This window comes from Podarcis pityusensis, assembly GCF_964106645.2.
Source record: "Podarcis pityusensis genome assembly, chromosome: 1".
In the NCBI taxonomy this organism is placed as follows: domain Eukaryota; kingdom Metazoa; phylum Chordata; class Lepidosauria; order Squamata; family Lacertidae; genus Podarcis; species Podarcis pityusensis.
Window position 1 is genome coordinate 3,700,742 of NC_138028.1, and position 26,780 is coordinate 3,727,521.

The following is a 26,780-nucleotide window of genomic DNA, read 5'->3' on the forward strand; positions in this document are numbered from 1 at the left end:
AAATAATCAACAGCAATCGACATTCCATAGGGAACACAGAAAAAGATATGGAAGATCAAATCCCTGCTGAATTACCCGCAAGATTACCAAGAAGGAACGTAATAATAAAATTTACAAATGAGTGCTTCACAATCAATAGCTCTACAAGGTTGCTTTGCTGTGTTCTCTGGCAGGACCTCATTATAAATCACCAAAATACCTGGATTTTCCAGTTTTCCAGTTCCTCCCGGACCCAGGAGCCTTCCCTCTTCTCTGGCACACCCTTCTCCACCTCCTTCTGCTGATGGACCTTGCGCAGCCGTTGGTTAAGATCTTGCACATCCACCTGGTGGGGAGACGTTTTTCGGTCAAGCTCTGCGTTCTCAAACTCCAGCTGCTGATTCCGGGCTTTCAGTTCGGAGGCCTGATCAGAAAACAAGAGCCCAGGAAAAAAATCAATGGCAAGGAAACCCTACTCCATTAAAAAAAAAAATTACACACATCAGCTGTTTGCATGACACACTAAGGAAGATACTCAATCAAATCCAAACCAGTAAGAATTAATTGCACATTTATTCAAAATCCGATTAAAACTACAGGCAACTCCCAATTTACATGGGGGTTACCTTCCAAGGCACCCCGGATATCTGAAGGAGCATCTCCATCTCCATAGTTCTGCCTGAACACTGAGGTCCAGCTCCGAGGGCCTTCTGGTGGTTCCCTCACTGCGAGAGGCCAAGTTACAGGGAACCAGGCAGAGGGCCTTCTCGGTAGTGGCACCCACCCTGTGGAACACCCTCCTCAAGAAATAAACAACTATCTGACTTTTAGAAGACATCTGAAGGCAGCCGTATTTAAGGAAGCTATTAATACTTGATGAATTACTGTACAGTGGTACCTCAGGATGTGAATGGGATCCGTTTTGTCGCTTCCGTGTATGTGTGTGACATCATTTTGAGCATCTGCGCATGCACGAGCGGCGAAACCCGGAAGTAATGTGCTCCGTTACTTCCGGGTTGCCGCAGAGCACAACGCGAAAGCGCTCAACCTAAAGCACATTCAACCCGAGGTATGACTGTATTTTAATATTTTGCTGGAAGCCGCCCAGAGTGGCTGGGGAAACCCAGACAGATGGGCGGGGTATAAATAAGAAATTATTGTTATTATTAGTGAAATCACGTATATTTGAAACTCCACTGAAAAAAGCCTGCAAACACCTCATTCTGCTCCTTTTTGTGATGCTTTTGGGTCACTTCCGGGTTCGACGTAGTCACACATATTGAACATGTATAAATGTGGGGGGTCGCCTGTACTGCGTTTAATTGATTCAACAAACTTGATGAACTTGACCCAGCAATGGTCTGGCATGCCCCCCCCGGGGGGTGGAACCACCCTCTCTGGGCACCACTGATTTATAGTGTCTCCTCCCAAAGATACAAAATGAAGACTAAGGGCTTACCTGCTTTTTAAGGTTCTCGGCCATTTTTTGCACCGCAACTTTTTCTTTCTGCACAGACTCCATTTGCTGCCTGAGGTGAACAGAAATGTTACTCCTTAATATGCAGCAACAACTTCATTTGCCTTAAATAAGCAGGCATGTGTGTGCAAGGGAGCAGGAGCGCAAAGGCACCTTGGGCGGGAGCATGAATAACAGTGAAAACAGCAGGAGCATCTCACAGCAGCTAAACTGAATCCTGATTGCTTAGGCCAGGGGTCCCCAAACTAAGGTCCGCGGCCGGATAAGGCCTGAGGGACTCGTTTATCCGGCCCCCGGTGACCCCTGCCTGCCGCCGCCGCCCGCTCTTACTGGTGCTGCACTGCGCAGCTGCCCACGTCCGGGTCAGAGGAGCACCGGAAATAGCTTGTGAGCATGCGCAACCGTTATTTGCGCATGCGCAAGCATTCTTTCCGGTGCATATCCGGGTCGGAGGAGGCCCCTGCACATGCGCACAAGCTATTTCCGGTGCTCCTCCGACCCACAAGTGCGCCGGAAATAGCGTGTGAGCATGCGTATGGGCACGTGCTCCCCTGCATAATCGGCACTGGAGACACCAGCCCGAGGCGCGGTAAGTTTGCTGACCCCTGGCTGAGGCCATCAACACTTTGGCATTTATTGGACAAGATGTAGAACCCATCTAATCAAGACCAAAGACAAATAGCAAGCTTCACCTGTTCGGGTTCAGAGTCCATTCTTCCACTTCCTGGTCATTTTTCTCCCCTCAGGGCTGCCCTCCTTTGGGGATGGATGTGGGCGAAGCCAGAACAAGCGGGAGGCGGGGCCAGAGTCAAAACGGCGGCGCCCCCCTCTTCTCGCCATCTGCCACCTCCCATTTACCCCCCACACCCTGCAAAATTAAGCTGGGGGCCGCACGTGGCCTCCCTTGCTGCTGGTTCCTCGCTTCCAGTTTGGAGAGACTTACCAGAGTTCTTCCCGAGACCCGTTAAGCTCCCTCAAGCGCAGGTCGCAAATGCTGCCTTCCTCGTTCATAAAGGCGACTTTGTTCCGCAAAAGAGCATTTTCCTCTCTGAGGCGATCCATCTCACACCTGGGGTGCAAAAATAGAGAGGCGCTGTAGTTCCTGTGAATTGCTCTGGCCTGGATTCGTGTGCTGGAGTGTGTATTGCTTATAGCATCATCCCAGCATTTTCCTAACTGCATTGGGGGAATTCTTGACAGATTGCCTCGCCTTAAGCAAGAAACTGAGTACCTTCCACAGAAAATTACTGCATTTTTCGCTCTATAAGACACACTTTCCCCCTCCTAAAAAGTAAGGGGAAATGTGAGTGTGTCTTATGGAGCGAATGCAGGCTCCATGGCTTCGCGTTGCTTTTGCTGAAGCCAGGAGAGCAAGAGGGATCAGTGCGCACCGATCCCTCTTGCTCTCTTGGCTTCGCTTCGCTGGAGAGGTGCTGCGCAGCTTTCCCTCTCTGCGAGGTGCCCATTCAGCGAAGCGGGAGGAGAAATGGAAGGGGCTCCATTTCTCCTGCCGCTTCGCTGAAGGGGCGCTGCGCAGAGAGGGCAAGAATATTTTTTTTCTTGTTCTCCCCCTCTAAAAACTAGGTGCGTCTTATGGTCGGGTGCGTCTTATAGAGCGGAAAATACGGTAAGTGTCTCTTTGTTGTCCTATCCAGCCCCAGGGACTGTCCCCAGGTAGTGTTCCTCGTCACCCCCGGGCTGTACCCTCCTCAACTGCTCTTGCCTGGCTGGAATGTGTCATCAGACTGAGATAATGCGTTGTGTGTGAATGAGAAGAAACCTCTGACTAGCTCAGTTGGATAGAGCGTGGTGCCGATAATTCCAAGGCTGCAGGTTCGATCCTTGTATGGGACAGCTGCATATTCCTGCACTGCAGGGCATTGGACTAGATCAGGGTCCCCCCAAAGTTGGGTCTCCAGCCTTTCTGGGACTACAACTCCCAGCATCCATAGCTAGCAAGACCAGTGGTCAGGGATGATGGGAATTGTAGTCCCAAACATGCTGGAGACCCAAGTTTGGGAAACACAGGACTAGATGTTCCTCAAGTTCCCTTCCAATGCTACAATTGTACGATTCTATGACTGTTCCATGGCTGGATTGCAGCCCTGGTGCAAGGCTAAGACTCACAGCCATGCGCCCCCCCCTTTTGCCTCTGTTCCCACCCGCTGGGAGGGTTGCCCCCAAGGGCATGTGGACCTTGAACTGACAAGTCTCCCCTGTCTTATCTGGACTAAGAGTCTTTGCTCCTACAGCCCGGATTGGAGTGATTTAACAACTTGGGAGTTGCTGCATCACTAAACTTCAAAGGATAAACTTGGACAACAGCCCAGATTGGAAGATTGGAATGAAGTCAGGAAAAGCTACGCTGGAAAATAGAGAGTTGAAAAAATATATATTTACAAATAAAGGTGTATTCAATGGATGAAAGGATATATGATTTTTGACATGACTGAGAATCGCATAGCCAGGGACAGAGAACTTTAAAGTGAAGATCAGAAGGTGGAAAATATGAAAACAACGAGAAGAGGCAGGAACGAAGATTTGGAGATATGCTTCAGAGGTCCAGACTATGGGGAGCCCGGAAAAATTAATAATTACAATTTGGATTACAATTTGGTCGCTTTTTAAATTTTAGTTTATTGTTTTTAATTGGATTGGATTACGATGCGGATATGATGATTGGCTGTTTTTATTGGAAAATCAATAAAAATGATTTTTTTAAAAAAGAGTCTTTGCTCCTCCGGCTGCAGATTGCAGGAGAAGATCAGCAATGGTGGTCAGGACATCTTTCCAACGAGGCCTGCATGCCATTGTGGACTTTCCTTTTGAGGAAAAAACAACAAACCCCACAGATCTAGCCTTGGAGCCAAACATTCACTCATCCGTTAAGTGTAACTGGCGTGAGCTCTCGTTGGATAAAAATAAAACAAATGCCATTCTTCCACCAACTGCAATTAAGGCACGTTAAAAAGAGATAATGAGCCAAGAGAAGAGGACAGGAAAGAGGTACGGTGTTAAGAGAGACACAATACAGAAGCATCAGGCTAAGTAGGACTCAGATATCGACATCAGGAAAATTTGAGCAGCCTTTGATGGGCGGAAAGAAGCAAACCACACTCCAGGCTGTACCACTTGAGATATGCATGGAAACAGACATGCACGCACTTTTCAAAGCCGCATTAGAAGTGATTGGTTTCTGTTAGAATCCCAGAAGGCACACGAGGTCTTCTAAGCCAAAGTTAATCTACTGGTTAATGCAAGAAGCCCAGAGAAGTCAGTGGAAGCAGCAAGGAGGCGGTCAATCGGGGAGGCAAGAGGTGGTTAGTTTCAGAAAGCAGAGGGGGGCCGGGATCCCCGGTTACCTCATGAACTCCAGCTCCTGCCGCTGCTCGCCACAGGTGTTCTGCAAGCCCCAGAGCACCGCGTTCAAGTCCTCCCTCTCCTGAGCGTGGCTCCCCTTCTGCTTCAGCAGGGCCGCCACCTTTTCCTTGAGCTTCCTGTTCAGCTCAAGGAGCCCCTTCGCCTCCGTCTCTGCGTCCCGGGCTCCGTTCTCGCCCCAGCCGTGGCGCCGCCCTGATTTTGGGGTCTTCAGGGTGGCCACAAAGGCTTCCATCTTGCCCAGCCGGCTCTGCAGGACCAGGTTGGCATTCAGTAGCTCGGCGTTCTCCGTGGACATCTGGCCGTGGGCCTCTTCCAGCTCCACCACCCTCTCCTGCAGCCGCACCTTCTCCTGCGTCAGCGCGAGACTCTCTCGGTCGCTCTCCTCCAGCCTGCTCTGCAGACGCAGCAGCTGGGGCAAGCGGTCTTCCAGCCTGGCGTTCTGCTCAAGCAACTTGCCCACCTCGGCTTTCAAGGCCTGGTTCTGCAGCTCGAGTTCTTCCGGCGTGGGAAAACCTTTGTTCTGCGTCCTGGAGCTCACGTCTCTCTCGGCGGCCGCACCCCAAAGCTCTGGCGCCTGGTTTTCCAGCTCTCCCTTCTCAGTCCCAATTGCTCCTCTGTGGTCTGCTATCTCCACAGCTTGGAGTTCAGCCTCTGGGGCTCCAGCCAAGGGCCTCTTGTTCCCTCCGATGCAATCTGGGTGCAGTTTTGCGACACTGGCTTGTCCCCGGCGGAGACCTTCCCCGCGCTCCTCGCTTCCGCAGGGCAATGCGTTCGGCTGGGGGATGGTCTTCAGGATCTCCTCCAGCTCCTTCTCCACCTGGGATGCCATGTCTTGCCGGTCCAGAGTGGCCTGGTCACATTTGGCCTCCAGGAGGCTGATTCGCTCTCGAAGCTGGTGCTGCTGCCGCTTGAGGGTGTCGTTCTCCACCCAGATCTCCTCATAGGCCTTCTCCAAGACAAGAGTCGTCTCCATGGGTCCTTCCAGTATCGTCTCTTCAATTTCCATCGCCAGGCTGCCTGACTCTCCGATGCCATCGTCCGTTTTTACTTGAGCGTCGTCTTGGTCCCTTACGTTCAGCAACCGTGAGTCCCCCAGGGATTCTGGAACCAGTGTGATAAAACTAGGAGAGCGAGCTGGGCTTCTCAGCAGCTTCCTCTCTGAGGAGACAGTTGCTGAGCCACCTTCTGCTGCGGGTTCTTGGTCCTTTCTCTGGTCTGAAAGAAAGTCCATCAGTTCTCTTGGCTCCTGGGGCTTTGCTGGGAAATCGCCCCTCTGCGTGTCTGCTTCTCTGTTCAAAAAAGCTAAATTTCTTTGCAGTTTGGACAGACGTTGCAGCTCCTGCTGGAGCTCTTCAATGTTGCCTTCAAGAGTCAAGACTTTGGCCCTCAACTCCTCCTTCTCTTCAGCCGCTCTGCTGAGTGCCTCCTGTTTCAGGCGTTCCACGGTGGCGAGCCTCAAAGTCAGCTTGTCTTTCTCCTCCTTGAATTCAGCCTCCTGCCTCTTGAGCTTTTGGAGGAGCAACTCCTGATCTTCCTCGACTCTGGACATTTCTCCTTCGTCTTCTCTCTTCTGGAACTCCTGCTGGTGGACCTCTTGCCTTCGCAGGAGTCTCTGGTGGAGCTCGTGCTCCCTTTTCGTCACATCCTCCAGCTGCTTCTGCAACTGCTCCTTCTCCAGGACCAGAGAGCTCACACACTCCTCAAAATGCTTCTCCAGAAGCTGCTTCTCTTCCGTGAGGGCCGACAAAGCCTCTTTCTCCTGCGCCAGCATTTCCTTCCACCTCTCCTGGGTCTTGGCATCTTCATGGGCCATTTCATCCTTCTCAAACTCCCACTGGGATTTCTCCTCAGAGGCCTCACGCAACTCCTGCTGGTAGCGCTCCTCAAGGCCTTTCAGGGCCTCCCCATACTTGCTCACCAGCGCCTGTCGGTCTGCGGCAAACTGCTCCTCCATCTGAGAAACTCTTCCGTTAAATTCATTTTCCATTTTAGCCCTGGATGTGGTCAACACAACACATTACTGAAGCCTCTGCCAAGTGAGGGACAGGTGGCGGCAGAACACTGACTGCCCTAGGCCTCAGCTTTTGAAGACCACAGGCCAAGATGGAGTCTCAACGAAGGTCCAAATGCAGTTTATTTGTCTCGGATCTTCATTTTTAATCCTCTCTCCTTTCGAATATTGTTCCTCCCGCCTCCTCTTAAATCTACCCCACAACAACTGAAGACCAAGAACGTAACAAGATGGGGACTTGTTTACAGCTTAGTCCAATATAGTGGAGGCAATTTAACTTAAGATTGCAAGAAAAGTCTGCTGGGTCATGCGAGCAGCCCATCTAGTCCAGCATCCTGTTCTCACAGTGGCCAACTAGAAGCTCGTGGGAAACCCACAAGGAGCATTTGAACACTCTCCCCTCCTATGGTCTCAACAACTGGAATTCAGACGCATCGCTGGCTCCAGCTGTGGAGGCAGAGAGCAGAGCCAATATGGCTGGTGGCCACTGATGGCCTTGTCATCAATGAATTTCTCTAGTCCTCTTCTAAAGTCATCTAAATGGTTGGTGGCCTTCAGCCGTGAGTTCCATAGTTCAACTTAAGTTCTTCAAACAGTGCAGAGTTAAACTATGGAACTCACTGCCACAGGAGGCCACAGGATGGCCAAGGACCTAGATGGCTTTAGAAAAAAACTGGACAAATTCATGGAGGAGAGGGCTATCGATGGCTACTAGCCAGGATGGCCATGATCTGCCATGTTTCTGAATCCCAGTTGCTCAAAACCACAGGAAGGGAGACTGTTCCTGTTCTTGGGTCCTGCTTGCTGGCTTCTGGTTGCTCACGGGATGTTGGACCAGATGGGGCACTGGCCTGATCCAGAAGGATCTTCTTATGTTCCTATGTTAGCTTGCCCACCTGGGCCAGCCTTGGGGGGCAGGCAGCTGCTGCAGAACACATAATAATAATAATAATAATAATAATAATAATAATAATAATAATTTATTTATACCCCACCCTTCCCGGTTCAAAAACCGGGCTAACAACAAATTTAAAACACTTAATTATAAAAGCAGCATAAAATACAGTATAAACACATGAATAACAATAAAATTCAAAATTCAGAAATCAATTTAGGGGTAATAAGCATTAGATAATCCCCTGGGCTAGCTGGCTGAATTGGTCCTACTTGGGCCAGCGAGGAGACCAGGGGAGAATTAGCTGTGGGGTCTCAGAGCGGGTGATCTTCATAAAAGGGGAGGGTGATGGAAGAGAAGGGAAATAAAAGATCAGGCTGAATTCAAATTAAAGGACAGTCGGAATAGCTCTGTCTTACAGGCTCGACGGAAGAAGGTTAAATCCTGCAGGGCCCTGGTCTCATGGGACAGAGCATTCCACCAGGTCGGAGCCATCACTAAGAAGGCCCTGGTGGAGGCTAGTCTGACTTCCTTAGGGCCCGGGACCTCTAAACTATGGTTATTCATGGACCTTAAGGTCCTCTGCGGGGCAGACCAGGAGAGGCGGTCCCATAGATACGAGAGCCCTAACGCAGCCCCCTCACCTTTCCTCCTCGAGCTCCTCCCGATACTTCCGCGCCAGCTCTTGCTGCAGCGCCTCCTTCTCCACGACTAGCTTCTCCTCCAGCCTCCGCAGCTGCTCGTGGAAACAGCCCTCCATCTCTGCTTTCTCTTCCTGGATGGTCTGCGCCATGGCTCTCATTTTCTCTTCCAGCCGGACCCTGGCCTGGACCAGCTCTTCTCGCTCGCGGCCGAAACCCTCGCGGGCCTCCTGCAGCCTGGCCTGTAGCTCCTCCTGGTGCTGGAATTTCAGCTGATCCACCAGGCTGGCCTTCTCCTCCAGGGACGCCTGCAGGCTGCCAGTCTCCACCTTCTGCTGTGAGTCGGCCTCCTGCCACTCTTGCCTGAGCCTCTCCAGCTCCTCCTGGAGCTCAGACACCTGGGCTTGCAGCCGGTCAACCTGCTCTTGCAAGGCTTGCCTTTCCTGGGCGTGATGCTGCTGGAGGATCTCTTGCTCCTGGCCGCAGCGAGTCTTGCTCTCCTCCAGCTGCTTCTGGTAATGGCACAGCTGGAGGAAGGGAGAAAGAGAGGGAGGAAGAGAGAGAAAAGAGCGTAATCAAAAAATGAATGTTGGAAATGTAAAGAAAAGGAGGGTACTTTTTCCATATGTGGTGGACATGCAAAGAGGTAAAAGCTTTCTGGGAAACGATATATAATGAGTTAAAGAAAATGTTTAAAAACACTTTTATTAAAAAAACCCAGAAGCTTTTTTACTGGGTATAGTGGGTAAGGAGTTACCGAGACAAGATAAAAAATTGTTATTATATGCAACTACTGCAGCAAGAATTTTCTTAGTCCAAAAATGGAAACAATAAGAAGTACCAACGAAAGAAGAGTGGCAGATGAAAATGATGGACTTTGCAGAACTGGCAAAACTGACAGGAATAATCTGGAACCAGCAAGATCAAGTGTCCCAAAAAGACTGGAATAAATTTATATTATATTTGAAAGACAACTGTAAGCAATTAACATCATTAGCAGGGTGATCTGAAGACCTGTAAGATGAAATTGATACCTATTCAGGATGAGAAATTTAATACGTTAGGTTATGATGTAACAAGAATAGGAAAGGAAGTGAAATGCAAAAGATGCAAAATGTAATTTTGTAAACCGGTAGGCGGGAGGGAGGGGAGTTGCTAGGCTCAATCGAGCCAAAGGGATATCATAACATGCCTGCTCAACTGTCGCTTAACTAACGTGAAAGCAAATCAGAAGGATTTGCTCAATAAAACCAGGAGATAAATCTAATTTCCAGGCCAGCTTTGGGTAAGAAAATCAGGTTGGCTGCTCAACAAAGATCTCATCTGGAGGGAAGTCTGGAATACTGTTTGCAGTTCTGGCTGGCGTGTTTCCATGTTAACGGACAATTAAAAAGAGGCTTTGTACAAATCGTGACAGGCAGCAGAATGAAAGTGGAAGTGGGATGGCTATAAACAGCACTCCGGGGCTGGGAGTGGGGTTCCACCACCACAATGAACCCGGACCAACCCCTCAGAAGTGTCCTGAGCAAACACGGTGAAGGCCTTTGATGCAGACCCTGCTCTTCAAATGGGGGGCGGGGGAAGAGGTCAGCTTACCCTGTTCTGAAGCTCCTCTTGCAAGCTGCAGAGGTCCTGTTGGTGCTGATCTTTCAGTTGCTCGATAGCCATTTCGGCTTCTATGCTCATATTTAGTGGGTTGCAGTCTTCAGAACCGGGCGCTAAAATGCAAAATCAGCAAGAAAAATGCAGGCCTTCTTGGTTTTCTACGCAACGTTTGCCTTTAATAATAATAATAATAATAATGCCGTATTTTTCGTCCCATAGGACGCACCGGCTCATAGGATGAACCTAGTTTTTTGGGGGGGAAATAAAGGAATTTCCCCCCCCCCTTTATTTTCCCCCAAAAACCAGGTCGGGGAACAGCGGGATGGTGGCGCTCCTCCTCCCCGCTGTCCCCCAAGCTTGTGGGGCTGCCCGATGTCTTCCCGAAGGACCGGGTGCTCTGCTTCCAGCGCGCCCCGTGCTCTGGGAAGCAGGCAGCTCTGCGCAACCTTCCGGAGGGTTGCGTGGAGCTGCGGGAAGCCCGGGAGCGCAGGCAGCTCCGCGCAACCCTCGGGAGCCCGGTGCGGCTTCGCGCCGGGCTCCTGAGGGTTGCGCAGAGCTTCCTGAAGCCTGGAGAGCGAGAGGGGTCGGTGCGCACCGACCCCTCTAGCTCTCCAGGCTTCAGCGAAAGCCTATATTCACCCCATTCATTTTTGGAGGGGACAAAGTGCGTCCTATAGGGCGAAAAATACAGTAATTTATTATTTATTATTTATACCCTGTCCATCTGGCTGGGCTTCCCCAAAAAATATTAAAATACTGTAATACATCAAACATTAAAAGCTTCCCTGGGAGCCAATGTAGGTCTTTCAAGACCGGTGTTATATGGTCTCGGCGGCCGCTCCCTTCAGCAGTCTAGCTCCCGCATTCTGGATTAGTTGTAGTTTCTGGGTCACCTTCAAAGGTAGGGCCACATAGAGTGCATTACAGTAGTCCAAGCAGGAGATAACCAGAGCATGCACCACTCTGGCGAAACAGTCTGCAGGCAGGGAGGGTCTCCTCCTGCGTACCAGATGGAGCTGGTAAACAGCTGCCCTGGACACAGATTTGACCTGCGCCTCAATGGACAGCTGTGAGTCCAAAATGACTCCCAGGCTGCGCACCTGTTCCTTCAGGGGCACAGTTACCCCATTCAGGACCAGGGAATCCTCCACACCTGCCTGCCCCCTGTCCCCCCAAAACAGTACTTCTGTCTTGTCAGGATTCAACCTCACTCCATTAGCCGCCATCCAACCTCCAACTGCCTCCAGGCACTCACACAGGACCTTCACTGGTTCTGATTTAAAAGAGAGGTAGAGCTGGGTATCATCCGCATACTGATGAACACCCAGCCCAAACCCCCTGATGATCTCTCCCAGCGGCTGCATGTAGATGTTGAAAAGCATGGGGCAGAGGACAGAACCCTGAGGCACCCCACAAGTGAGGCCGCTAGTTCACTTCCAGCAGCCTTCCATTTTTGCAGAATCTATTCCCAGCCCCATCTGGAGATGCGTGGAATTGAATCTTGGACCTGCATTCAAAACCATTGCTCTGAAACTGATCTACGACCCTTCGCCACATCGTGGCTCCCATGGGAGAACTCTTCTCTTGCTTCTGATTGGGCAATCCATCCTGCCAACCTTTATTACTCTCCCTCCTAGCAAGGCTTCTATTTTGCTGGCTCTCGATTATCTCTGGCATTTACACGCCATTCAATATTCAGAATGTCTATGGAACATCTGCGAACATGGAATGGCGGCTCCGAGGCCCCTGAGGGCAGTTAAACCAAGACCCCTCCTCCTCCTCTCCCCACAGCTGATCATCATTTTACCTTGAGTGCCCTCAGTCCCGCCATCGTCCAGCTCCTCGTAGAGAGAGGCTTTCAGAGGAGTCCGGGCGACTCTGCCTTGACCCTGGTACTCTTCCAGCTGAGACTGAAGCTCATCGATTTGGTCTTGGAGTTCCTGTGTACAGCAAAACAGATGTTGTGGCACTACAGCCAAACTCAGGGCACACAAATGCAGGACTTCAATGGCAATCTCTTAGTACTTATGTACCCCCTCTGGGCCAGACTTAAGGATGTTGAGAATTCCGTTCCACCTTAAGGAACAGACATGAGGCTGTTGTGTGTCACCTGTCTGTTTACATTCCAGCACAGCATACTGGGAACTTCCGTTTGCGTATAGCGTTTGCTTTCGCTGTTCTCTCCGAGACGACATGAGAGAGAGACGACATGTTTCTTTGTTCTGATTTATGCTTAATAAATCTGTAGCTGTAGCATGACTTACGCCTCGTGCCTACTTCTGTGTGTGAACCACACTCTGCTAATTGCATGTCCTGGCTTTTAAAGTCTGGGTTGCTGATTTATGTTGGAGCACGGGCCGATAATAATAAAATAACAACAACAACAACAACAACAACAACAACAACAATAATTTATTATTTATACCCCGCCCATCTGACTGGGTTTCCCCAGCCACTCTGGGCGGCTCCCAATCGAGTGTTAAAAACAATACAGCAATTAAATATTAAAAATTTCCCTAAACAGATGTCTTTTAAAAAGAAGATAGCTGCTTATTTCCTTCACATCTGAAGGGAGGGTGTTCCACAGGGTGGGCGCCACTACCGAGAAGGCCCTCTGCCTGGTTCCCTGTAACCTAACCAGTGAGGGAACCGCCAGAAGGCCCTCGGCGCTGGACCTCAGTGTCCGGGCTGAACGATGGGGGTGGAGATGCTCCTTCAGGTATCCTGGGCTGAGGCTGTTTAGGGCTTTTAAGGTCAGCACCAACACTTTGAATTGTGCTCGGAAACGTACTGGAAAGAGATGTCTGAGCTGGGTTTGCCAGCTGGCCTCTCGGCCCTCTGCGTGTTGACAGTGGACCCCCTTGGGCCAGACCTCCTTCACTTACCCTGCACTGCCGTTCGTACGTATTCTTCATCTGCATCAGCCGCTCCTCCTGGAGGAAGAATTCTGCGCTGCCAGGATCAAGATCCCCGTACTAGAGCCAAAGAACAAGTGGTGGGAATGTAAAAAGGTGAAATGCTTCTGGGAGATGAGTTGAAAAAAATGTTGAAAAATACATTCATAAAGAAACCAGAAGCATTTTTACTGGGCATTGTTGGGAGTGATATAAATAGAAAGGAATGTAAGCTCTTTTTATATGCAATAACAGCAGCAAGAATATTACTGGCCCAAAAATGGAAGCAAGAAGAATTACCGATGATTGAAGAATGGAGAATGAAGTTAATGGACTATGCAGAATTAGATAAACTAACAGGAAGGATTCGAAACCGGCGGAACCAGAAATTCACGGAAGACTGGAGTAAATTTACAGACTACTTGAAAAGTATTTGTGAAGATCAGACGACGTTTGTAGGTTTGCAAGAAGTTTTGTGAGGAGTATTATTGGAAGTATTGCAAAATTGGAGAAGGGGAAGGATGATTTGTTAAGAGATGTAAAGGCAATATAAAGTTAAGAAATGCATAAGAAGTGGTGAAAATGGTGGATCATCAGAGATGCTGATGGAAGTCTCAAAAGATTGTATAAGTGAGAAGTTTTGTGGTACATTTTATAATTTATATGTTGAAATCAATAAAAATAAAAAAAAACTAGAGCCAAAGAACACTTCGTCACCACCCTCTTCCGCCATAACAGTGGCCTCAAACCTTTTCGGGCCAGCGCCCTATTGGGTCAGCAAGGCCCAGCCTACCTTCTCTGCTAGGACATTCTCCCAGTTCTTCTGCAATTTGCTGATGGTGCCCTCGCATTTCAGTAGCTTCTCTCCGGTTTCCTGGAGTTCGTTCTCCAAGCGGCTGTTCTCCTAAGGAAAAGCCAAAGGAAATAAGGAGGTCGGGAGCTGTATTGCAAAACGGTAAACAGAACAGGGCAGGTTTTCTAGATATGTGATGAAGGCAACCAACCCGAAGCGCCTGATTCAATGACTGCGCCCTTTTAAAATGGGATTATTTTATTGCGGGTTTTAATTATCGGCATTTATAGGTGTGGGTTTTTTTTTTGTGAAACTGGTTTTTATTCCTGCAAACTACTTAGAAAGCTATTTTGGTAGTAAGCAGTTTACCAGTCAATCAATCAATCAATCAATCAATGAGAGCTCACTGGGTGAGCCTGGGGGGAGGCAGCTGCCTCTCAACCTAACCTACCGTGCAAGGCTGTTGTGGGGATTAAAATGAGGAGGGTGAGAGAACCGTGTGAGCTCCTTGGAGAGAAAAAAGTGGGATAATAATAATAATAATAATTTATTATTTATACCCTGCCCATCTGGCTGAGTTTCCCCAGCCACTCTGGGCGGCTCCCAATCGAGTGTTAAAAACAATACAGCATTAAATATTAAAAACTTCCCTAAACAGGGCTGCCTTCAGAGGTCTTCTAAAGATAGGATAGCTACTTATTTCCTTCACATCTGAAGGGAGGGCGTTCCACAGGGCGGGCGCCACTACCGAGAAGGCCCTCTGTCTGGTTCCCTGTAACTTGGCTTCTCGCAGCGAGGGAACCGCCAGAAGGCCCTCGGAGCTGGACCTCAGTGTCCGGGCTGAACAATGGGGGTGGAGATACTCCTTCAGGTATATAGGACCGAGGCCGTTTAGGGCTTTAAAGCTCAACACCTGTCAGCATTGCCCTTGAGCCAGTGCCACCAACTGGACTCATCCACTCAGCCCCGACTGGGCTAGGCGAGCTGGGTAGCTCTTCCAGAGACCACCTTCTGCACAGGAACAGGTCAAAGTGCTGTGGACTCACAGCTTAGAGTTGTGAGCACCGGATTCACTCCCACAAGAAGACAGTCGTCGCACAGCAGAGTATAGCAGAGTTTAGCAGAGCATAAACGACTCGGAGAGCAGCTCTGTAGAATATCTTCTTTTATTCTATCTACAACTATAGTACACAACTATGTACAGAGCTAAATGAGGAAGCTGAACTGCACTGAGTGTCTGCAGCTGCTCTTAGCAGCAACCTTATCTATACACAAGATCTCTCTCTAACACTCAGTCTCTCTCTCACTCTTTGATTTGAGGCTGGAGCGGAATAAGTAGAGAGCAGAAACCGCCCCTCCTCTCTGGAGAATCAGCAGAGAACATCAGCAGATTCTTGGATATGGGAGGGGTGAAATCTCCTCAACACCAACACTTTGAATTGTACTCGAAAATGTACTGGGAGCCAATGCAGAAATCTCAGGACCAGTGTTATGTGGTCTCGGCGGTCGCTCCCAGTCACCAGTCTGGCTGCCGCATTCTGGATTAACTGCAGTTTCCGGATCACCTTCAAAGGTATCCCCACACAGAGTACATTGCAGTAGTCCAAGCGAGAGATAACTAGAACATGCACCACTCTGGCGAGACAGTCTGCGGGCAGGGAGGGCCTCAGTCTGAGTACCAGACGGAGCTGGTAGACAGCTGCCCTGGACACAGAATTGACCTGCGCCTCCATGAGTCCAGAATGACTCCCAGGCTGCACACCTGGTTCTTCAGGGACACAGTTACCCCATTCAGCACCAGGGAGTCCTCCACACCAGCCCTCCCACCCCTGGTCCCCCCAAAACAGTACATCGGTCTTGTCAGGACCAGTGGCGTAGCGTGGGGGTGCAGGGGGGGCCGGCCGCACCGGGCGCAACATCTGGGGGGCGCGCGCTCGCACTCGCACTCGCAGCTCTCTGCCCCTACTAAAATCCACGGGTTAGGGGGCGCAAATTACTTGCCTTGCCCCGGGTGCTGACAACCCACGCTACGCCACTGGTCAGGATACAACAAATATGATTGGCATCCGTCTGCCCCACAAGACAATGTGCCTCCGGGGGTGAAGTTAAATCGCTGTTTTAGCAGCACTGAAGTGACCTCCCTGGGGTGCAAGCCTGGGCAAGTGTGTCTGGAGGTCCTGGGCTGGCCAGATGACAAGACCTCCATCTTGACCTTGGTGATGTGGTCCAAAGGAAAGCAGAGCAAGGTGTTTGGGCTCAGCTTGGCTGCAGCAGTTGCCACAAGGAGACGTGCAAGGCTCCATCCCAACCGTTTTAGGGACTCCAATCCAGATTTGTGTGGGCTTTACTCCTTAACTTTTTCAGCTCCCAAAGATGTCCCACAAGGCAGCAGAGGTGGAGGATCAGTGTGTTCCTTCTCCTAGATGGGCTCCCTTCTCAGGTGGACGAGCCCCAGCTGCACCTAATGCTATCATTCTAGAAAAAGAGGTGCCGGAACTCACCATGAACGCCTCCCTTGTTATCTTATAACGGCAGACACTCTGCCACCCAACTACCTCCTGAACTCTCCTTTAACTCTGGTAACCTACCGTTTCTTTCGCTCTATAAGATGCCCCCGACCATAGGACGCACCTAGTTTTTAGAGGAGGGAAACAAGAAAAGCCAGCAAGAGCCGCAGACACGCTCGCTCGGCACGGCTCTTTAAAGATAGAGCAGCTCTTGCTGGCTTTTCCGGGAGGTGGGAGAAGGGACTGACGGGCTGCCCTCCGTCTCTTCTCCCACCTCCCTGAAAATAAGGGATCCTTTCTGTCTCTCATCCTGCTTCGCTGGGAAGCCAGTGACCCAGAAGCGCTGCGCAGCTCTCGCTCTTGCTGTGCTGGCTTCAGTGATAGCTGCGCAGCCTGCATTCGATCCATAACACACACACACATTTCCCCTTACTTTTTAGGAGAAAAAAGGTGCATCTTATAGAGGGGAAAATACGGTACTTTTAACCAGCGTCTTGGGAGTAGGTTTGCAACTTCTTGGTTATAAATGCAGACACAAAAAAGTGCATGAGTGGCATAAAAAGTAAAGGGTAAAGGGACCCCTGACCATTAGGTCCAGTCATGGCCGACTCTGGGGTTGCGGTGCCCATCTCGCTTTATTGGCCGAGGGAGCTGGCGTACAGCTTCAGGTCATGTGGCCAGCATGACTAAGCCGCTTCTGGCGAACCAGAGCAGGGCACGGAAACGCCGTTTACCTTCCTGCCGGAGCGGTACCTATTTATCTACTTGCACTTTGATGTGCTTTCGAACTGCTAGGTGGGCAGGAGCAGGGACCGAGCAACGGGAGCTCACCCCGTCGCGGGGATTCGAACCGCCGACTTTCTGATCTGCAAGTCCTAGGCTCTGTGGTTTAACCCACAGCGCCACCCGCGTGCCTATGCATGTGTGGCATAGTGCTATTTTTCTATATAAAGAGAGAGAGATGCCGGAACTCACCATGAATGCCTCCCTCTTTCTCTTAGAATGGCAAAGATGCCCACCTGAGAGGTGCCGAGTTCTGGCGAGTCCCAGTTGAAAAAAAGCCCTTGGATCACAGGACCCACTGACTTTATTGAGAATGAGGAACGCGGGTTGGCCAGGCACAGTGTCTCCTGCGAAGCCTCCCCTCTGACGCCCTCCCCGCTCACCTTCAGCGTCAGAGCCAGGCAGTCCCGCAAGTCGTTCTCCTCGGTCCTCAGCTTCGCCATCTCCTCCTCCAGGGCGGCCTGCTGCTTGCTGGCCTGCTGCTGGATCTGCTCCCGCTCTCTCTGCAACTCGCTCTTGAGCGCTGCCACCCTCTCCTTGTACTCTTCTTCCAGCTTGCTGCACACACAGATCGAGAGAGGTTGCTGAGGATCAAGCCCTCGGCTCACCAGGGACCAGCGGCCTGGTTCCTGAAGTTGAGTCGGAATCTCCTTTCTTGTCACTCGACTCCTCGGGAGCAGCGGGATACATGCTCGCTCCACACCTCCCATTCGACACGATGGCTCTCGTGTCACCTCTCTGTTTCCTCTTCTTCAGGCTAAACACAACGAGTTCCCACCCACTCCCATGGATATTCTGAGCATGTGCAAAAAGCAGATCAGAAACGGGACCAGCTCAATGAAGCTGCCCATTGATGGCCCTCCAGTTGCCCAGCCTGGCCAGTTTGGAGGAGGAGTGGAGGAGTTTGGCTTTGATATCCCGCTTTATCACTACCCGAAAGAGTCTCAAAGTGGCTAACATTCTCCTTTCCCTTCCTCCCCCACAACAAACACTCTGTGAGGTGAGTGAGGCTGAGAGACTTCAGAGAAGTGTGACTAGCCCAAGGTCACCCAGCAGCTGCATGTGGAGGAGCGGGGAAGCGAACCCGGTTCACCAGATTACGAGTCCACTGCTCTTAACCACTACACCACACTGGCACACATAGAAGTTTCTGCTTCTATGTTCCCAGTAGGTCTTAGGGACCCTTAAGTGACTGAGATGCTGTGAATGGAGAAGGGAAATCCCAAGAAGCGGGAAAGCTACCTCAGGTTGTATTCGTTTTGGCGCTCGATGGCAGAGTGCCTCTCATCCACCTCGGAGGTCATGAACAGTTTCCATTTCTCCGCCTTCTCCAAGTCCAAACGGAGCTTCTCCTTCTCCCGGGCTTCTTGGTCCGCTTGCTCCCTAGGAAAGGGAAAGAAGTTCTGCATTATCAGACTGGGATCCTGGCCTGCCTGACCTGAGCCAGGCTTGTGTTAGTGGCAAAGAGTTCAAAGACTGGCAAATCTTAAAAAAAGTAGTATGACCACCGACAAATGGGAAACACTGGCCTGCGAGTGCTCCAGTTGGAGAACAGCCTTGACCAAAGGTGTCATGGGCTTTGAAGACACTCGAACTCAGGACGCAAGGGAGAAACGTGCTAAGAGGAAGGCACGCTTGGCAAATCCACACCGTGATCAACTCCCGCCCGGAAACCAATGTCCCCACTGTGGAAGGATGTGTGGATCCAGAATTGGCCTCCACAGTCACTTACAGACTCATTGTTAAAACCGTGTTTATGGAAGACAATCTTACTTGGCTACGGGTGATCGCCAAAGAAAAAGTGGCGAAGAGACTGAGTTGTGGATCAGGAAACTCTGGGTTCAAGCCTCATCTCTTTCAGAAACTCACAAGGGTCACAGACGCATAACAACAACAACAACAACAACAACAATTTTATTATTTGTACCCCACCCATCTGACTGGGTTGCCGCTGCCACAATTCAATGAGAACACCTGGCTTCCCCCCAAAGGAACCTGGGGACTGTTCCTTCTGGGAACTGCAGCTTCTGCAAACTTTTAAAGACTTTTGCTTAAGTTGCCTTTGAGCGCTGGCAGTCTAGAGCAAAGGCACTTGCTTTTTAAGAGTCTCCCTCTGGTCGCTTACGCATTGGGCTGTGAAAATCTTGGAATAAGCAGAGATGGCAAAACTGACGGCACTGATAAGAGATACAAATTTGGAATCTTTTAAAAAAGACTGGAAGCCCTTTCTAGTCTACATAAAAAGTTATTTCCCATCTGCAAAGACCATAGTGGGGTTTGAAGTGTAAGAAAATTGCAGAATATATTAAGAAACATGTTAGAGAGGATGAAATTAGAAAAGGCGGGACCGAATTTGTATGTACTTTGAGTTATAAATTTCGACGTTGGGTGAGTGGGAAGTCATTAGTTTTGTTGAACTGGAATATAGTTGTTGAGTAACAAATGTAACTTTCTATATGGAAAAAAGAATAAATTATTATTATTATTATTATTATTATTATTAAAAAAGTCATGCTATTTGCATATGGGATCTCACTTCCACAGCAGAAATTCCCCTGCTTGTCCTCTCCCCATTTTCCCCCACCCCAATTCTGCTCTGGAGACTTGTGGGAACCCCCAGACAGATTTGGGAGACACAGACAGGAGAAGAGGAAGGATAGCTTCCATTGCACAAGGGGAAAAGCCTTGAATGAACGGGACAACTTTGCTGGATAGCTTGGTTGGTAGAGTGTGAGACTTTTAATCGCAGGGTTGTGGGTTTGAGCCCTACACGGGGCAAAAAGATTCCCACATTGACCAGAAGGTCCCTTCCAACTCTACAATTCTTTGATTCTATGATTCTATCTGAAAATTTGGGTGGGTCCAGAAACATAAAAGGACACATTCTTCAAAAATTACAAACTTACATTAAATGCCGGATCTCTGTTTTGAAGCTGGCCAGCACAGCTTGGTATATCCCATTTTTCGTTATGAGAAGTTCATTTTCCAGGGCAAGAGTCAACTCCGTCAGGTTAATTCTTCCATCCAGGTTGAAGTCCAAGGCCTGCCAGAAAGCAAGAGGAAAGAATTTCCCATCAATTAAGAAGCTGCGTCTTCTTTTGGCTGATTACTGTATTTTCCGCTCTATAAGACGCACCTAGTTTTTGGAAGAGGAAAACAAGGAAAAAAATATTCTGAATCCCATAAGCCAGGACAGCCAGCGGGATCGCTGCGCAGCGATCCCACTAGCTGTCCTGGCTTATGGGACAGCCGCATGCAGCCTCTCCTGGGCTGGGGAGGCTGTGCGCGGCTAAACAAGAAGCCAGGACAGCCAGCAGGATTGCAGCGCAGCGATCCCATTGGTTGTCCTCGCTTCTTGCTTGGCTGCGCGCAGCCTCTCCCGGGCAAGGGGAGCCTTCATCCCCTGCCCGGGAGAGGTTGCGCGTGGCTAAGGCTCCCCCAAGAGCCGCGCTCCCTTTAAAGAGCGCATGGAGTGTGTGTGTGGCTCTTCGGGGCTTTTCCCCGAGGTGGGAGAAGGGCAGCCCCCAAGAGCAGCACACACACTCCACACGGCTCTTTAAAGGGAGCGCTGAGCACTGCCTCCCCACTGCATTTGCTCCATAAGACGCACACACATTTCCCCTTACTTTTTAGGAGGCGGAAAATATGTCTTATACAGCGAAAAATACGGTAGTTTTCAGATTTCCACCCAGTTATCTTGGGTGTTATATAGTGATCTAAAATAAAATGCGGAAGCACCAAGGCAGCCGCACCACATTGAATTCACCGTTTTGGACGTGCCGCGGTGGCCGAGAGGCAGTCGAAGCGCTTACCTTCAGGATCTCATGGCTGTTCTCGATTCCTTCTTCATGCCAGGCGTCAAGGATCTGCTCTACCTCCGCGTAGCCCATTCCGTCATCCAGGCTGGAGAAAACGCGGAACCCAATGGTGCTTGTCATAGCCGAAGGCGTGGTGGTCCGCCTTCCACATTCATCGAAGGACTGAGAATGGGAGAGACAAAGAACCACAGGAATGGAGAGCTGGAAGGGATCTCTAGAGTTATCTAGTCCAGCCCCTGCAATAATCGGTTGTGCTGAAATTCCAGCCCCCCTCTGGTCGCTTACGCACTGGGCTGTGAAAATCTTGGAATAAGCAGAGATGGCAAAACTGACGGCACTGATAAGAGATACAAAATTGGAATCTTTTAAAGAAGACTCGAAGCCCTTTCTAGTCTACATAAAAACTTATTTCCCAACTGCAAAGACCACAGTGGGGTTTGAAGAGTAAAATCCTGTCTTGCTTTGGGAACACTACACTTCTCACGTAATTTATATGTTAACTTTGCCAACTCCGCATAGCTCATCAGTTTTTCTTGCCATTGTTCTTTCGTTGGGATTTCCTCGTTCTTCTATCCTTGTGAAATCCAACTGATTTCAGACAATTGAGATGGGGGTGGGGAGGGGGGAGTACAGCTGAGTTTTCTCACCTGCATGGAGAGATGGCGCTTGAGTTGCCTGTAGGGGGTCGAAGCCGAAGGTGGGAGAGGCTTCCCGATTTTGAAGAAGCCGTAGAAAAAGTCTTCGATGCTCATCGTGCCGTCGTGCTCGAGGTTGCGGAAGACGTCCTCTGCCACCTGAGAAGGATCAAAATACACCCTCAGAGAGAGCAGGAAAATGGGGAGAACCACTGCTGGCCCCGACTTAGTGGACCGCTCTGTCACAAGAGACTAGGGCCCTGCGGGACTTGACATCTTTCCGCAGGGCCTGCAAGACAGAGCTGTTCCGCCTGGCCTTTGGTTTGGACTCAGTCTGACCCTTATGTTTCCCTCCCCTTATGGTCTTGATTTAGCTGCATATGCATGCTCAGGGACGCGGGTGGCGCTGTGGCATAGAGCCTAGGACTTGCCGATCAGAAGGTCGGCGGTTCGAATCCCCGCGACGGGGTGAGCTCCCGTTGCTCGGTCCCGTTGCGGCACAACCCCAGAGTTGGTCATGACTGGACCTGATGGTCAGGGGTCCCTTTACCTTTACCTTTATAAATAGGCTGCATTTTAAATTGGTTCCCCCCTCTCTTTTTCTTCCTATTATGTTTTTACTGTGATTTTATTGGTGTTAGCCGTCCTGAGCCCGGCTCTGGCCAGGGAGGTTGGGGTATAAATAAATTATTATTATTATTATTATTATTATTATTATTATATCTGCAGCCATGGCAGCCAGCCTGAATTGAGAAGAAGGGGAAAGTGCTCAGAACGGGTACCTGTATGTCGACATTCTGCAAGCCGTACTGTTTGCAAATGGAGACCAGCTTCTTTCTGCTGAGATGCCCGTCTCTGCAGATGCCTAAGCTTTCGCAGACCTCGTGCAGCTTCTCCTCTATCCAGTCTTGGGTGGGGGAGATGTTTGGAGAGGCATTCAGGTCGTCGGGATTCCAGAATCTCAACTGACCTTAAAGGGGGGGAAAGAAGAATAAGCTTGGCTTGAAAAAGAAACAAGGTTAAGAAGAAAATAATAATAATAATAATAATAATAGTAATAATAATAATAATAATAATAATAATAATAATAAATTTTATTTATACCCCACCCTCCCCAGCCAAGACTGGGCTCAGGGCGGCTAACACCTGATATAAAAAAAATTGATTAAAATGCAACTTAAAAACAAGATTAAAGTACAAAATTAAAATGCAGCCTCATTTCAGTAGAAACTCAAACTTTTGGGGGATGGAAACGTCAAATCTTCACCAAGGCCAACTATCCAGACTGGTCCTACGTGGGCCAGAAAAAAGCCATGGAAGTCCCCAAATAGGAGTTCCATCACAGAAGAGGAAAGGAAAAAGGAAAGAGGGGAAGGGGATCAAGTTGATTCCAAGCCAAAGGCCAGGTGGAACAACTCTGTCTTACAGGCCCTGCGGAAAGAAATCAGATCCCGCAGGGGCCTGGTTTCGTGAGACAGAGCGTTCCACCAGGCTGGAGCCAATGTTGAAAAGGCCCTGCCTCTGGTTGAGGCTAATCTAACTTCCTTAGGGCCCGGGACCTCTAGGGTGCTATTTATGCACCCTATTTATGCTATTTATGGACCTTGAGGCTCTCCGTGGGGCAGACCAGGAGAGGCGGTCCCGCAGGTACGAGGGTCCTAGGCCGTGAAGGGCTTTAAAGGTCAAAACCAGCACCTTGAACCTGACCCTGTACTCCACCGGGAGCCAGTGCAGCTGGAAAAGCACTGGGTGAATATGCTCCCATGGCAGAGACCCCGTGAGGAGCCTCGCTGCAGCATTCTGCACCCGCTGGAGTTTCTGGGACAGCTTCAAGGGCAGCCCCGCTTAGAGCGAATTACAGTAGTCAAGCCTGGAGGTGACCGTCGCATGGATCACTGTGGCCAGTTCAGGGCGGGAAAGGTAAGGGACCAAAATTAGAGCACTAGTCGGTCAAAGCAGAAGGCAAATCCACGAGGGAGATTCGTAACTCGCTGGATTATTGTAACTCGCTCTATGTGGGGCTGCTCTTGAGACTGACCGAGAAACTCCAGCGGGTGCAGAATGCTGCAGCGAGACTCCTTACGGGGTCCTTGCCGTGGAATCACATTCACCCAGTGCTATACCAGGTGCACTGGCTCCCGGCGGAGTATAGGATCAGGTTTAAGGTGCTGGTTTTAACCTTTAAGGGACGCGGGTGGTGCTGTGGGTTAAACCAGTGTTCCCCAACCTTGGGCCTCCAGCTGTTTTTGGACTACAATTCCCATCATCCTTGACCACTGGTCTTGCTAGCGAGGGATGATGGGAGTTGTAGTCCAAAAACAGCTGGAGGCCCAAGGTTGGGGAACACTGGGTTAAACCACAGAGCCTAGGACTTGCTGATCAGAAGGTCACGGTTCGAATCCCCGTGATGGGGTGATCTCCCATTGCTCGGTCCCTGCTCCTGCCAACCTAGCAGTACGAAAGCACACCAGTGCAAGTAGATAAATAGGTACCGCTCCGGCGGGAAGGTAAACGGCGTTTCCGTGTGCTGCTCTGGTTTGCCAGAAGCGGCTTAGTCATGCTGGCCACATGACCCAGAAGCTATACGCTGGCTCCCTCGGCCAATAAAGCGAGATGAGCGCCGCAACCCCAGAGTCAGTCACAACTGGACCAAATGGTCAGGGGCCCCTTTACCTTTAATCCCTATACGGCCTAGGACCCACGTACTGGTATGTCCCATGGAGGACCTTACGGTCTTCAAACAAAAACATCTTGGAGATCCCGGGCCACAGGGAGGTTAGGCTGGCCTCAACCAGAGCCAGGGCTTTTTCGGCTGTGGCCCCGATCTGGTGGAACGCTCTGTCACAAGAGTCTAGGCCCCTGTGGGACTTGACATCTTTCCGCAGGGCCTGCAAGACAGAGCTGTTCTCCTAGGCCTTTGGCCAGGGCACAGCCTGACTCCCTCCTTTGGTAATCGTCATAGCACTCTAGCCCAATGGTTGCCATTAATTTGATTTTGAATTTATTTTAGAATGAATTTATTTTAGAATGCTGTGTTACTTTTATTGTTGTTAGCCGCTCTGAGCCTGGCTTCGGCTGGGGAGGGCGGGATATAAATAAAATTTTATTATTATTTATTGTTATTATAACTGCTTGATCTACTGAAATCAATGTTGCCAGATGAAGAAAAGCATGTTTTGTCGGGAGCCTAAATGAAAGCATTGTTGGTGCCCATAGGACATCTTTGGGGAGGGCATCCCAGAAACAGGATGTGCAAGTTCTGAATAGCATCAGAGACTAATCCAAGTAAGGACTGGCTTTTATATCTTCAGAAGCGTGGCTGCTGCTTTTTTACCTCAGTAGGCCTCCCTGCAAACGGAGGTCATTTACTCCAGGTCTACGCTAACTCAGTTTTGCAAATCTGGTGCCCTCCAGATGTTCTGGACTACAAATCCCATCAGCCCCAGCCAGCTGGGATTTGTAGTCCAAAACATCTGGACCAGGTTGGAGAAGCTTGCACTAATTTAATTAGTTTGCTAAGTACTTCTGCCATCACCCTGAGACTATAATGAAGTGAAGACTGAAGCTCTGTCGTGTCCTCTCCCAAAAACATGCTTTATTTTCCTTCTCTCTTTTCGGAGAGTTCTGGAGAACGTGAAAGTTCACTCACAGCCTGTATGGTTTTGTAGTTCTAGTGTGGATTTCACCCCTCCTCAAAGAGATTAACATCACTGCCTTGATATGAAAGAAAAGAAAATATCTGTTTGTCTAGCAACAACGGAATTGATTCTAATATATTTCTCTCTACCCTCCCTTGCTCAGAGAGAGGAACCTGGGGCTGAACTGTGCACTGGAGCCTGATTGTAAGCTTTGCACTCCGGCATCCCTTGCGAGTTTGCAAAAGAAATTCTGGAGACCACGTGGCGAAGCCGCTCAAGGCAGCTAATGTCTTGGGACAGATCAGACCTCTCCGTAAAAATCTATATAGCAAGCGTTAGTATGTGGAAGCAACCCAAGAGCATGGTGGGAAATAAAGCATGATGCAGGGGGTGATATTGTGTGTGTGTGTGTGTGTGAGAGAGAGAGAGAGAGAGAAAGAGAGAGAGACAGAGAGAGAGAGGGGCAGGCAGAAACAAGGCACATGAATGAATAAATACAATTTGAAGGCAGGGCGACTTCTGGGTTGGCGAGAGGTTCCTATCCCTGTGGGAATGCTGGAACCCAATTTAAATGGCAAACCCAGCAGAAACGTTGGCATTCTGATCCGCAAATCCCACATTTTGAAATGGCCAGAGTGTGCTAGCTGCTTGTTTTGCAGCTCTGATTTGAAAGCGCAAGAACACACACAAAAAGCATTCATTTCTCACTCTATAGCTGCCCTCGCTAAAGTCCATTATACTTAAAACATTTATTTGTATTTATTAACTTAGGAGGAGGGAAACGCCTTCTCCCTAACTCCATGAATTAAGAAAGATCCGCAGAGGGGCTGCTGCCTTCCTCTCTTACCTTCTGCCTCATACTCTTCGCTGTCTTGGGATCTCCAGTGCTAAGAGAGAGAGAGAGAGAGAGAGAGAGAGAGAGAGAGAGAGAGAAATCAGCTTCCTCTTTCAAATGCAGGTGTGGATAGACTGAAGGATGGGGAAACCCCATTGTTAGCCCAGAACAACAAAACCAATCAAGAGTCTGATTTTGGCACCTTAGGGACTCAGGAGTGCTCTGATGGTGTTTCCTGCTTAGCAGGGGGTTGGACTCGATGGCCCTTGTGGTCTCTTCCAACTCTATGATTCTATGATTCTATGATTCTAGTAGATTTATTGCAGAAGGTGTTTTAGAAGCCAGACAGGCAGTGCCGGATTTACGTAAAAGCTAAACAAGCTCTAGCTTAGGGCCCCATTCTCTTGGGGGTCCCCAAAAAATTAAAAGGAAAAAATAACTGGATGCACATTCCAAAATATAAAAAACAAATAAAATAAAACCTACATACAGCAACAGTGTTTTGTGTTGTGTAGGCTCCTATGATGTAAGTCATGGGCCCCGCCTGCTAGCCTGCTCCCTAAAACATCACTGGTTTGCTCCTTTCTATCTACAGTGGTATCTTGGTTCTCAAAATTAATCCGTTCAGGAAGTGTGTTCCAAAACCAAAGCGTTCCAAAACCAAGGTGCGCTTTCCCATAGAAAGTACAGTGGTACCTCAGGAAGCAAACGGGATCTGTTCCGGAGCCCCGTTCGCATCCTGAACAGAACGTAATACGCGACAGTGCATCTGCACGTGCGTGGGTTGCGTTTCGCCACTTCCGCACATGCGCGTGATGTCATTTTGACCGTCTGCGCATGCGCGAGCAGCGAAACCCGGAAGTAACGCGCTCCGCTACTTCCGGGTCA

General features: G+C 49.7%; 1 protein-coding gene and 1 long non-coding RNA gene across 12 annotated transcripts in view; one reads left to right on the top strand and one right to left on the bottom strand.

The window, feature by feature from the left end:
* The window catches only part of LOC308470520, a 215,454-nt gene that overhangs the window by 183,009 nt on the left and 5,665 nt on the right, over positions 1-26,780 (top strand). The window lies entirely within an intron of this gene.
* NIN (ninein) overlaps positions 1-26,780 on the bottom strand; it is a gene marked incomplete at its 3' end in the record, with an annotated part of 126,052 nt that overhangs the window by 29,187 nt on the left and 70,085 nt on the right. For all 11 annotated transcript variants that reach the window (XM_081002309.1, XM_081002306.1, XM_081002305.1 and 8 more), the window contains exons 6-21: positions 25,905-25,944; positions 22,202-22,389; positions 21,432-21,578; positions 20,779-20,946; positions 19,873-20,009; positions 18,209-18,349; positions 17,350-17,524; positions 13,677-13,787; positions 12,875-12,964; positions 11,797-11,929; positions 9,981-10,102; positions 8,388-8,911; positions 4,819-6,831; positions 2,400-2,525; positions 1,439-1,508; positions 200-403 (exon numbers count right to left, since the gene is read on the bottom strand). In XM_081002309.1, coding sequence (XP_080858435.1) covers positions 200-403; positions 1,439-1,508; positions 2,400-2,525; positions 4,819-6,831; positions 8,388-8,911; positions 9,981-10,102; positions 11,797-11,929; positions 12,875-12,964; positions 13,677-13,787; positions 17,350-17,524; positions 18,209-18,349; positions 19,873-20,009; positions 20,779-20,946; positions 21,432-21,578; positions 22,202-22,389; positions 25,905-25,944 — 4,389 coding nt within the window. The remainder of the gene's footprint in view (positions 1-199; positions 404-1,438; positions 1,509-2,399; positions 2,526-4,818; positions 6,832-8,387; positions 8,912-9,980; positions 10,103-11,796; positions 11,930-12,874; positions 12,965-13,676; positions 13,788-17,349; positions 17,525-18,208; positions 18,350-19,872; positions 20,010-20,778; positions 20,947-21,431; positions 21,579-22,201; positions 22,390-25,904; positions 25,945-26,780) is intronic.